This window comes from Eucyclogobius newberryi, unplaced genomic scaffold (genome assembly GCF_026437365.1).
Source record: "Eucyclogobius newberryi isolate DKJ021-1_F unplaced genomic scaffold, fEucNew1.0.hap1 SCAF_693, whole genome shotgun sequence".
NCBI lineage: Eukaryota > Metazoa > Chordata > Actinopteri > Gobiiformes > Gobiidae > Eucyclogobius > Eucyclogobius newberryi.
This window is the reverse complement of record NW_027316382.1, coordinates 5221-16950: the sequence shown is the minus strand read 5'-3', so window position 1 is coordinate 16950 and position 11730 is coordinate 5221. Positions and strand designations below refer to the sequence as shown.

The 11730-nt window shown below is 47.5% G+C and overlaps 1 protein-coding gene across 1 annotated transcript; it reads left to right on the top strand.

The window, feature by feature from the left end:
- Nucleotides 1–2224: 2224 nt before the first annotated feature.
- LOC140348437 (zinc-binding protein A33-like) lies at nt 2225–11305 on the top strand. The gene is made up of 2 exons (XM_072434361.1): nt 2225–2269; nt 8558–11305. The coding sequence occupies exon 2, from the start codon at nt 8572–8574 to the stop codon at nt 10045–10047; it is 1476 nt and encodes a 491-aa protein (XP_072290462.1). The 5' UTR covers nt 2225–2269; nt 8558–8571; the 3' UTR covers nt 10048–11305.
- Nucleotides 11306–11730: the final 425 nt, after the last annotated feature.

Below are 11730 nucleotides of genomic sequence, written 5' to 3'. Positions count from 1 at the left end.
TCTTCTGGTGGTGCCAAGAGTCTCTAAAATAACAGTAGGAGGTTGGGCCTTCTGGTGGTCCCAAGAGTCTCTAAAAGCACAGTAGGAGGTAGAGCTCCTGTGTTATGGAATCAGCTCTTGTCCATGTTAAAGAGGCCGACACAGTCTCTTCATTTAAGTCCAGTTTTAAAACGTTCCTCTTTGAAATTACTTATGTTCAGGCCAGTGAGGAACAGAAATATGAAGCTACGCTTTCAGCTCCGCTGCCCTAGGAGCAACTCTGGGGGAAGTATGGCAGCTTGAGCTCTATCCTCGGATAAACACGACTTATTCTATCAAACTATATGTACTATTACATTTCCGAACTGGTCCTCCTCCTGAAGAACCGGTTCTCCTCCTGATGAACTGGTTCTCCTCCTGAATGGCTCCAGCTCCACTGTCTCTCTCTCGTCTGTGAGAGTCAGATTTCTCCTTCATGTGGAAGGAGGAGCTAAGGACAGAAGGAGGGTCTAAGGACAGAAGGAGGAGCTAAGGACAGAAGGAGGAGCTAAGGACAGAAGGAGGGTCTAAGGACAGAAGGAGGAGCTAAGGACAGAAGGAGGAGCTAAGGACAGAAGGAGGAGCTAAGGACAGAAGGAGGAGCTAAGGACAGAGGACTCTGGGACACTGCTGTTGTGTTTTTTGGCGTTACAAATATAAAATATATTTAGTTTATTTCAAACATGAACCTCGTGTTATTTTGAGACGATGAAATATTAACAACAATAATAATGATTCTATTTTTATTGTAGAAAAAAGAACGCTCTGGACCAAGTTACTCACAACAGCATTTTATATGATCTATATAAAGGAGAAGGAGCAGGAGCAGGAGCAGGAGGAGGAGGAGGAGGAGCAGGAGGAGGAGGAGGAGGAGCAGGAGGAGGAGGAGGAGGAGCAGGAGCAGGAGGAGGTGCAGGAGGAGCAGGAGCAGGAGGAGGAGGAGGAGGAGGAGGAGCAGGAGCAGGAGGAGGTGCAGGAGGAGCAGGAGGAGGAGGAGGAGGAGGTGCAGGAGCAGGAGGAGGTGCAGGAGGAGCAGGAGGAGGTGCAGGAGCAGGAGGAGCAGGAGGAGCAGCAGGAGGAGGAGCAGGAGGAGCAGGACCAGGAAGAGCAGGAGGAGCAGCAGGAGGAGCAGGAGCAGCAGGAGGAGGTGCAGGAGCAAGAGGAGCAGCAGGAGGAGCAGGAGGAGGAGCAAGAGGAGCAGGAGGAGGAGGAGGAGCAGGAGCAGGAGGAGGAGGAGAGCAGGAGCAGCAGGAGCAGGAGGAGGAGGAGCAGGAGGAGGAGCAGGAGGAGAAGGAGGAGGAGTAGGAGGAGGAGCAGGAGGAGGAGCAGCAGGAGGAGCAGGAGGAGCAGGAGGAGGAGCAGGAGGAGGTGCAGGAGCAGGAGGAGCAGGAGGAGCAGGAGGAGGAGCAGGAGGAGGAGCAGGAGGAGGAGCAGGAGGAGGAGCAGGAGCAGGAGGAGGAGGAGCAGGAGGCGGAGCAGGAGGAGGAACAGGAGGAGGAGCAGGAGGAGGAGGAGCAGGAGGAGGAACAGGAGGAGGAGCAGGAGGAGGAGGAGCAGGAGGAGGAGGAGCAGGAGGAGGAGCAGGAGGAGGAGGAGCAGGAGGAGGAGCAGGAGCATTAGGAGGAGATGTTTATTCACAGAAACAGCATCAATACAAGAGACAAGTCGACATTTGCCTGGAGCTGCTCAGCTCAGATCTGGAGTTTACACCTGTTTCTATAGATAGCCCCGCCTCCTCACGAGAGGCCCGCCTCCTCACGAGAGGCCCGCCTCCTCACGAGAGGCCCGCCTCCTCACGAGAGGCAGATCCACATTTGCCTCTTTTAGTGCTGAGCAGCTCAAGTCCCAGTAAAAGAGTAAAACAATAACCAGCAAACAGAGACCTCCTGTTTCCTTCACCTCCTGTTTCCTTCACCTCCTGTTTCCTTCACCTCCCTTTTTCCTAAACCAGGTCTAAACCAGGAATAAACCAGGTCTAAACCAGGTCTAAACGTGGTGACCTTCTCCAATGACAAATCTCTAAATATATGTAGTTTCTGTTCATTTGTTTCGGTTTGTTGAACTGTAAATCATATGTATTTGTATTTGCAGAAGTAAAGTGATGACATGCACTGATCAGAGGGGGCAGTGTTACACTAGAGCAGCACACGGCCTGCAGGAAGTTATGTGAGAAGAAGAAGAAGGAGGGTCACATGACACACACGTCTCTGCAGCAGGAAGAAGAAGAAGAGCAGGACTTTCACTGAGTCTGGTGAGAACGAGAGTGGGGCTGACACTGCAGCACTCTGACCTCTGACCTCTACACACTACACTTTATGTACACTTTATGTACACTTTTTGTACACTATACACTACACTTCATGTACACAGTCTGTAGAGTCTTTAGCTGCTGTTGCCTCTGTGGTTATTTTGACAAAGAACAAACATTTTGACACGTCATCCTATTACCAAACACTTTAGTCCTGCTTTAGACCTGCTTTAGACCTGCTTTAGTCCTACTTTAGACCTGCTTTAGTCCTACTTTAGACCTGCTTTAGTCCTGGTTTAGTCCTGCTTTAGTCCTGCTTTAGACCTGCTTTAGACCTGCTTTAGTCCTACTTTAGACCTGCTTTAGTCCTACTTTAGACCTGCTTTAGTCCTGCTTTAGTCCTGCTTTAGACCTGCTTTAGTCCTGCTTTAGTCCTGCTTTAGTCCTGCTTTAGTCCTGCTTTAGTCCTACTTTAGACCTGCTTTAGTCCTGCTTTAGACCTGCTTTAGTCCTGCTTTAGACCTGCTTTAGTCCTACTTTAGACCTGCTTTAGTCCTGGTTTAGTCCTACTTTAGACCTGCTTTAGTCCTGGTTTAGACCTGCTTTAGACCTGCTTTAGTCCTGCTTTAGACCTGCTTTAGACCTGCTTTAGTCCTACTTTATACCTGCTTTAGTCCTGGTTTAGTCCTACTTTAGACCTGCTTTAGTCCTGCTTTAGACCTGCTTTAGACCTGCTTTAGTCCTACTTTAGACCTGCTTTAGTCCTGCTTTAGACCTGCTTTAGTCCTGGTTTAGTCCTACTTTAGACCTGCTTTAGTCCTGCTGTAGACCTGCTTTAGACCTGCTTTAGGCCTGCTTTAGTCCTGCTTTAGTCCTGCTTTAGACCTGCTTTAGTCCTGCTTTAGTCCTACTTTAGACCTGCTTTAGTCCTGCTTTAGTCCTGCTTTAGTCCTGCTTTAGACCTGCTTTAGTCCTGCTGTAGACCTGCTTTAGACCTGCTTTAGGCCTGCTTTAGTCCTGCTTTAGTCCTGCTTTAGTCCTGCTTTAGACCTGCTTTAGACCTGCTTTAGACCTGCTTTAGACCTGCTTTAGTCCTGCTTTAGTACTGCTTTAGTCCTGCTTTAGTCCTGCTTTAGACCTGCTTTAGACCTGCTTTAGACCTGCTTTAGACCTGCTTTAGTCCTACTTTAGACCTGCTTTAGTCCTGCTTTAGTCCTGCTTTAGACCTGCTTTAGACCTGCTTTAGACCTGCTTTAGTCCTACTTTAGACCTGCTTTAGTCCTGGTTTAGTCCTGCTTTAGACCTGCTTTAGTCCTGCTTTAGACCTGCTTTAGTCCTGCTTTAGACCTGCTTTAGACCTGCTTTAGTCCTACTTTAGACCTGCTTTAGTCCTGGTTTAGTCCTGCTTTAGACCTGCTTTAGACCTGCTTTAGTCCTGCTTTAGTACTGCTTTAGTCCTGCTTTAGTCCTGCTTTAGACCTGCTTTAGACCTGCTTTAGACCTGCTTTAGTCCTACTTTAGACCTGCTTTAGTCCTGGTTTAGTCCTGCTTTAGACCTGCTTTAGTCCTGCTTTAGTCCTGCTTTAGACCTGCTTTAGTCCTGCTTTAGACCTGCTTTAGTCCTGCTTTAGACCTGCTTTAGACCTGCTTTAGTCCTACTTTAGACCTGCTTTAGACCTGCTTTAGTCCTGCTTTAGACCTGCTTTAGTCCTGCTGTAGACCTGCTTTAGTCCTGGTTTAGTCCTGCTTTAGTCCTGCTTTAGTACTGCTTTAGACCTGCTTTAGACCTGCTTTAGTCCTGCTTTAGACCAGCTTTAGACCTGCTTTAGTCCTGCTTTAGACCAGCTTTAGACCTGCTTTAGTCCTGCTTTAGACCTGCTTTAGTACTGCTTTAGACCTGCTTTAGACCTGCTTTAGTCCTGCTTTAGTCCTGCTTTAGACCTGCTTTAGACCTGCTTTAGACCTGCTTTAGACCTGCTTTAGTCCTGCTTTAGTCCTGCTTTAGTCCTGCTTTAGACCTGCTTTAGACCTGCTTTAGTCCTACTTTAGACCTGCTTTAGTCCTGCTTTAGTCCTGCTTTAGTCCTGCTTTAGACCTGCTTTAGACCTGCTTTAGTCCTACTTTAGACCTGCTTTAGTCCTGCTTTAGACCTGCTTTAGTCCTGCTTTAGACCTGCTTTAGTCCTACTTTAGACCTGCTTTAGTCCTGGTTTAGTCCTACTTTAGACCTGCTTTAGTCCTGGTTTAGACCTGCTTTAGACCTGCTTTAGTCCTGCTTTAGACCTGCTTTAGACCTGCTTTAGACCTGCTTTAGTCCTACTTTATACCTGCTTTAGTCCTGGTTTAGTCCTACTTTAGACCTGCTTTAGTCCTGCTTTAGACCTGCTTTAGACCTGCTTTAGTCCTACTTTAGACCTGCTTTAGTCCTGCTTTAGACCTGCTTTAGTCCTGGTTTAGTCCTACTTTAGACCTGCTTTAGTCCTGCTTTAGTCCTGCTTTAGACCTGCTTTAGTCCTGCTTTAGACCTGCTTTAGACCTGCTTTAGTCCTGCTTTAGACCTGCTTTAGTCCTGCTTTAGACCTGCTTTAGACCTGCTTTAGTCCTGCTTTAGACCTGCTTTAGACCTGCTTTAGACCTGCTTTAGTCCTGCTTTAGTACTGCTTTAGTCCTGCTTTAGTCCTGCTTTAGACCTGCTTTAGACCTGCTTTAGACCTGCTTTAGACCTGCTTTAGTCCTACTTTAGACCTGCTTTAGTCCTGCTTTAGACCTGCTTTAGACCTGCTTTAGACCTGCTTTAGTCCTACTTTAGACCTGCTTTAGTCCTGGTTTAGTCCTGCTTTAGACCTGCTTTAGTCCTGCTTTAGACCTGCTTTAGTCCTGCTTTAGACCTGCTTTAGACCTGCTTTAGTCCTACTTTAGACCTGCTTTAGTCCTGGTTTAGTCCTGCTTTAGACCTGCTTTAGACCTGCTTTAGTCCTGCTTTAGTACTGCTTTAGTCCTGCTTTAGACCTGCTTTAGTCCTGTTTTAGACCTGCTTTAGACCTGCTTTAGTCCTACTTTAGACCTGCTTTAGTCCTGGTTTAGACCTGCTTTAGTCCTACTTTAGACCTGCTTTAGTCCTGGTTTAGTCCTGCTTTAGACCTGCTTTAGTCCTGCTTTAGTCCTGCTTTAGACCTGCTTTAGTCCTGCTTTAGACCTGCTTTAGACCTGCTTTAGTCCTACTTTAGACCTGCTTTAGACCTGCTTTAGTCCTGCTTTAGACCTGCTTTAGTCCTGCTGTAGACCTGCTTTAGACCTGCTTTAGTCCTGGTTTAGTCCTGCTTTAGTCCTGCTTTAGTACTGCTTTAGACCTGCTTTAGACCTGCTTTAGTCCTGCTTTAGACCAGCTTTAGTCCTGCTTTAGTCCTGCTTTAGTCCTGCTTTAGTCCTGCTTTAGACCTGCTTTAGACCTGCTTTAGTCCTGCTTTAGTCCTGCTTTAGTCCTGCTTTAGACCTGCTTTAGACCTGCTTTAGTCCTGCTTTAGACCTGCTTTAGTCCTGCTTTAGTCCTGCTTTAGTCCTGCTTTAGACCTGCTTTAGACCTGCTTTAGTCCTGCTTTAGACCTGCTTTAGTCCTGCTTTAGACCTGCTTTAGACCAGCTTTAGTCCTGCTTTAGACCTGCTTTAGTCCTGCTTTAGACCTGCTTTAGTCCTGCTGTAGACCTGCTTTAGACCTGCTTTAGGCCTGCTTTAGTCCTGCTTTAGTCCTGCTTTAGTCCTGCTTTAGACCTGCTTTAGACCTGCTTTAGACCTGCTTTAGTCCTGCTTTAGTCCTGCTTTAGTCCTGCTTTAGACCTGCTTTAGTTCTGCTTTAGACCTGCTTTAGTCCTGCTTTAGTACTGCTTTAGTCCTGCTTTAGTCCTGCTTTAGACCTGCTTTAGTCCTGCTTTAGTCCTGCTTTAGTCCTGCTTTAGACCTGCTTTAGTCCTGCTTTAGACCTGCTTTAGACCTGCTTTAGTCCTGCTTTAGTCCTGCTTTAGTCCTGCTTTAGTCCTGCTTTAGACCTGCTTTAGACCTGCTTTAGTCCTGCTTTAGACCTGCTTTAGTTCTGCTTTAGACCTGCTTTAGTCCTGCTTTAGACCTGCTTTAGACCTGCTTTAGTCCTGCTTTAGTCCTGCTTTAGTCCTGCTTTAGACCTGCTTTAGTCCTGCTTTAGACCTGCTTTAGTCCTACTTTAGACCTGCTTTAGTCCTGCTTTAGACCTGCTTTAGACCTGCTTTAGTCCTGCTTTAGTCCTACTTTAGTCCTGCTTTAGTCCTGCTTTAGACCTGCTTTAGTCCTGCTTTAGACCTGCTTTAGACCTGCTTTAGACCTGCTTTAGTTCTGCTTTAGACCTGCTTTAGTTCTGCTTTAGTTCTGCTTTAGACCTGCTTTAGTCCTGCTTTAGACCTGCTTTAGTTCTGCTTTAGACCTGCTTTAGACCTGCTTTAGTCCTGCTTTAGTCCTGCTTTAGTCCTGCTTTAGTCCTGCTTTAGTCCTGCTTTAGACCTGCTTTAGTCCTGCTTTAGACCAGCTTTAGTCCTGCTTTAGACCTGCTTTAGACCTGCTTTAGTCCTGCTTTAGACCTGCTTTAGTCCTGCTGTAGACCTGCTTTAGACCTGCTTTAGTCCTGCTTTAGTCCTGCTTTAGACCTGCTTTAGTCCTGCTTTAGTCCTGCTTTAGTCCTGCTTTAGACCTGCTTTAGTCCTGCTTTAGACCAGCTTTAGTCCTGCTTTAGTCCTGCTTTAGACCTGCTTTAGTCCTGCTTTAGACCTGCTTTAGACCTGCTTTAGTCCTGCTTTAGACCAGCTTTAGTCCTGCTTTAGTCCTGCTTTAGTCCTGCTTTAGTCCTGCTTTAGTACTGCTTTAGACCTGCTTTAGACCTGCTTTAGTCCTGCTTTAGTCCTGCTTTAGACCTGCTTTAGTCCTGCTTTAGACCAGCTTTAGTCCTGCTTTAGTCCTGCTTTAGTCCTGCTTTAGTCCTGCTTTAGACCTGCTTTAGTCCTGCTTTAGACCAGCTTTAGTCCTGCTTTAGTCCTGCTTTAGACCAGCTTTAGTCCTGCTTTAGACCTGCTTTAGACCTGCTTTAGACCTGCTTTAGACCTGCTTTAGACCTGCTTTAGACCTGCTTTAGACCTGCTTTAGACCTGCTTTAGTACTGCTTTAGTCCTGGATTAGTACTGCTTTAGTCCTGCTTTAGACCTGCTTTAGACCTGCTTTAGTCCTGCTTTAGTCCTGCTTTAGTCCTGCTTTAGTCCTGCTTTAGTCCTGCTTTAGACCTGCTTTAGTCCTGGTTTAGTCCTGCTTTAGTCCTGCTTTAGACCTGCTTTAGTCCAGCTTTAGTCCTGCTTTAGTCCTGCTTTAGTCCTGCTTTAGTCCTGCTTTAGACCTGCTTTAGTCCTGCTTTAGACCTGCTTTAGACCAGCTTTAGTCCTGCTTTAGTCCTGCTTTAGTCCTGCTTTAGACCTGCTTTAGTCCTGCTTTAGACCTGCTTTAGTCCTGCTTTAGTCCTGGTTTAGACCTGCTTTAGACCTGGTTTAGTCCTGCTTTAGTCCTGCTTTAGTCCTGCTTTAGTCCTGCTTTAGTCCTGCTTTAGTCCTGCTTTAGACCTGCTTTAGACCTGCTTTAGACCTGCTTTAGACCACATTTAGTCCTGCTTTAGACTTGGTTTAGACCTGATTTAGTCCTGCTTTAGACCTGCTTTAGACCACATTTAGTCCTGCTTTAGACCACATTTAGTCCTGCTTTAGACCTGGTTTGGACCATGTTTAGACCCGGGTTAGACCAAGTTTAATTTTTAATTTAAATTTTTTTATTTGTCCTTGTTTTAAAGTTTTACACAAAATATTTTTACATGTTACAAAAACAGATTCTTGACAGAAATACTTTTAAATACTTTTAAATACTTTTAAATACTGTTTTAAACTAAGTCCAACAAAAGTAACAAACTGTCCACAAATAGTGAGCGAGTACTTTCTTAATCCTGTTTTCAATGGGATTTAGCTGCACATGAAGCTAACTAGCCACATGCTAACGAGGCTGTCGACGCCCTCGGAGCTTCTCTAAAGGAAAGCCACGCCTCCACTCGAGGCGTTCAAAACCCCGAGCAGCGGCTCTACTCTGAGCTCCTCTGATGTTCTTATTTACCACATGGTCCACACCTGCCACACCTGCCACACCTGCCACACCACATGGTCCACACACAAAGGCGTCCTGAGGTCGGGCTTGTGTCTTTGTCGCTCCTTGGGGCATAAAGCTGATGTTTGTGCTTCAGGTTCTGTGAGGAACATGGCTCCACAGAAGAGGAAGCGGGAGCCCGGCCCCAGCTCAGAACAGAAGGCCAAACCTGGAGAGGTGTCATGTGACTTCTGCTCCGAGCCCAAGATGAAGGCCCTGAAGTCCTGCCTGATCTGTCTGTCCTCGTTCTGTGAGACCCACCTCCAGCCTCATCTCACAGTCTCTGGGCTGAAGAGACACCAGCTGATGGAGCCTGTGGAGAACCTGGAAGACAGGATGTGTCCCACACACCAGCGCCCCCTGGAGCTCTTCTGTAGAACTGACCAGTGTGGTGTCTGTACCTTGTGTGGCCTTCTAGAGCACAAGAACCATGAGTTGGTGTCTCTGGAGGAGGCGTGTGAGGCGTGTTCTTCTTCTCTGCTGCACACTCAGGCTCAGAGGCAGCAGATGGTGGAGCAGAGGAGGCTGAAGGTCCAGGAGATCCAGCGCTGTGTGGAGCTCAGTGACACAGAGTTTGACAGAGAGAGATCTGTGGGGCTGCAGGTCTTCTCTGACCTCATGCAGTCTGTTCAGAGGCGTCTGGACCAGTTCTTAGAGGAGCTGCAGGAGAAGCAGAGCCGGAGCCACAAACGAGCCCAGGAGCTGGTGCAGCAGCTGGAACAGGAGATCTGTGAGCTGGAGAAGAGCATCACTGAGGCAGAGCGGCTCTCACAGGCTCATGACCCTCTCCACTTTCTACAGCGCTGCCCTGCACTCACGCCCCCTGCTGGGCTGAAGGAGTGGAGCAGAGTGAGCTTTGAGCCGGACACGTGTGAGGGCAGCACGGCCCGGGCTCTGACCGAGCTGGACAAAAGTCTCTCTGAGGGGTTTAGACAGCAGTTTCAGGCCGAGCTGAGGAGAGTGCAGCAGTTTGCGGTGGACGTCACTCTGGACCCCGACACGGCTCATCCTAAACTGGTTTTGTCTGAGGACTTAAAGCAGGTTCATCACAGTGACCAGAAGAGGGCGCTCCCACACAGTCGGCGGAGGTTCTCTCAGTGCTGCTGCGTGCTGGGGCGGCAGGGCGTCTCCTCGGGCAGGTTCTACTTTGAGGTTCAGGTGGGGGGGAAGACAGAATGGGACCTGGGGGTGGTCCGAGGGTCCATCAACACGCAGGGAAAGATCGCCCTGAAACCAACGAACGGGCAGTGGGTGATCTGGCTGAGGGGCGGGGCGCAGTACAGGGCTCTGGCAGGTCGCCCTGTGGTCCTGACCCCACGGCGAGCTCCTCAGAAGGTCGGGGTGTTTGTGGACCATCGTGAGGGCATCGTCTCCTTTTATGATGCGGATTGGGCAGATCTTCTCTACTCCTTCACTGACTGCAGCTTTGAGGAGAGTCTGCTGCCGTTCTTCAGCCCCTGCAACAACGACAGGGGAAAGAACTCCACCCCTCTGGTCCTAACTCCCGTCTGTAAGTCTGAGTTAGTCAAGCCTGAGCCAGAGGAGCAATGCCTTAAAACTGACCACATGGACCAACAGACTGTGTAACTCTTCAAGGACCTAACCAGCCTCTGTCAGGAGCACGGTACAGGGTCTGGGAGCCTTCTTCAAGGACCTAACCAGCCTCTGTCAGGAGCACGGTACAGGGTCTGGGAGCCTTCTTCAAGGACCTAACCAGCCTCTGTCAGGAGCGCGGTACAGGGTCTGGGAGCCTTCTTCAAGGACCTAACCAGCCTCTGTCAGGAGCACGGTACAGGGTCTGGGAGCCTTCTTCAAGGACCTAACCAGCCTCTGTCAGGAGCGCGGTACAGGGTCTGGGAGCCTTCTTCAAGGACCTAACCAGCCTCTGTCAGGAGCGCGGTACAGGGTCTGGGAGCCTTCTGATCCAGGTCTGGAGCATCTCTGAAGGATTAGCTTGCTTTATTCTACTGCATGTTTACAGAGGAAAATAGGACATGCAAATGTATAAACCAGAGGTATCAAAGTCATTTTGGGGCCAAAATCTGATACTCAGGGCGTGTCAGGCCAAACAGAATGTAAAATGTGTGTTAGAAAATAAATATCTTTATATAGACCAGAAATAGTTCTTTGTGACTTCTGTTGCACAAATCTGCAGCAGGTGAGAGTCATATTCACGCTGCTGATCTGTCCAGGTTTGCACTTGTTTACATGTTTTCCTCTCAGAGCATCATCACTGAAGTTTGTTTTCTTGTTGTTAGCTCCACATTATTTCCACGTTAGCTCCACAATAGCTCCACGTTAGCTCCAAGTTTGCTCCACGTTAGCTCTAACATCCACAAAACCGTCTCCTTTCTTTCTTCTCTTTGTTTCTCAAAACCACACATCTCTTTTCCGCTCAGACTTCTCGAGATAAATCTGTAAAGTTGTGTGTGAGCCAGCACACTGGAGATGCTCCAGCAGCACACACAGCAGCACTGAGCAGCACACACAGCAGCACTGAGCAGCACACACAGCAGCACTGAGCAGCACACACAGCAGCACTGAGCAGCACACACAGCAGCACTGAGCAGCACACACAGCAGCACTGAGCAGCACACACAGCAGCACTGAGCAGCAGGGGAGGGTAAGCTGCTGTGAAGGTCTGTGGGACTTGTAGTTCTAACAATCAAAACAATATGTATCTATCATAAATTAATAAATATAAATCAGAAATGTTTTGCGGGCCAGATTAAAATGTCTAGTGAGCCGAATTCAGCCCGCGGGCCGTATAGTTGACACCCTTTATAAACAATGTTCCACATGATTGACCTTTGCCCTAAACTTGTGCAGCTTTTGTTGCTTCAGATCAATGCTGAGAACTTAAAATAAAACATTATGTATTTAAATTGTGTTTTTTCTTGTCACAAAAAAGTGGTAGTTTAAAGTCAGATTTAAATTACCGTTAATATTCAAACTCTAAGAAAAAGATGTTCTATTTATTTAAAGATAAACCATGTTTTATTGGCGTCATTATTGATACTCCTCCTGGGTCCGGCTGGTCAAAATATGATCTTTTGTATTCTATTTCTTTAACTTCCAGAAGGATTTTCATGTGATGGAAACTGAAAGATGAACGATTAAACTAAAACAAGAATCCTGTGTTTTTCAGAACCAAGATCTGAACTGACCAATCAATCAATCAATCAGTTTAACTATTTATCCTCGATGGACTCACTGTATGGACACGATCTCTTTAGTCACAATAACAGTCTCATCTCAAATCTGACCTCG

Bases quoted from the DNA above. Each gene is read 5' to 3' on its own strand.
- LOC140348437 (XM_072434361.1), top strand. From the start codon at position 8,572: ATGGCTCCACAGAAGAGGAAGCGGGAGCCCGGCCCCAGCTCAGAACAG.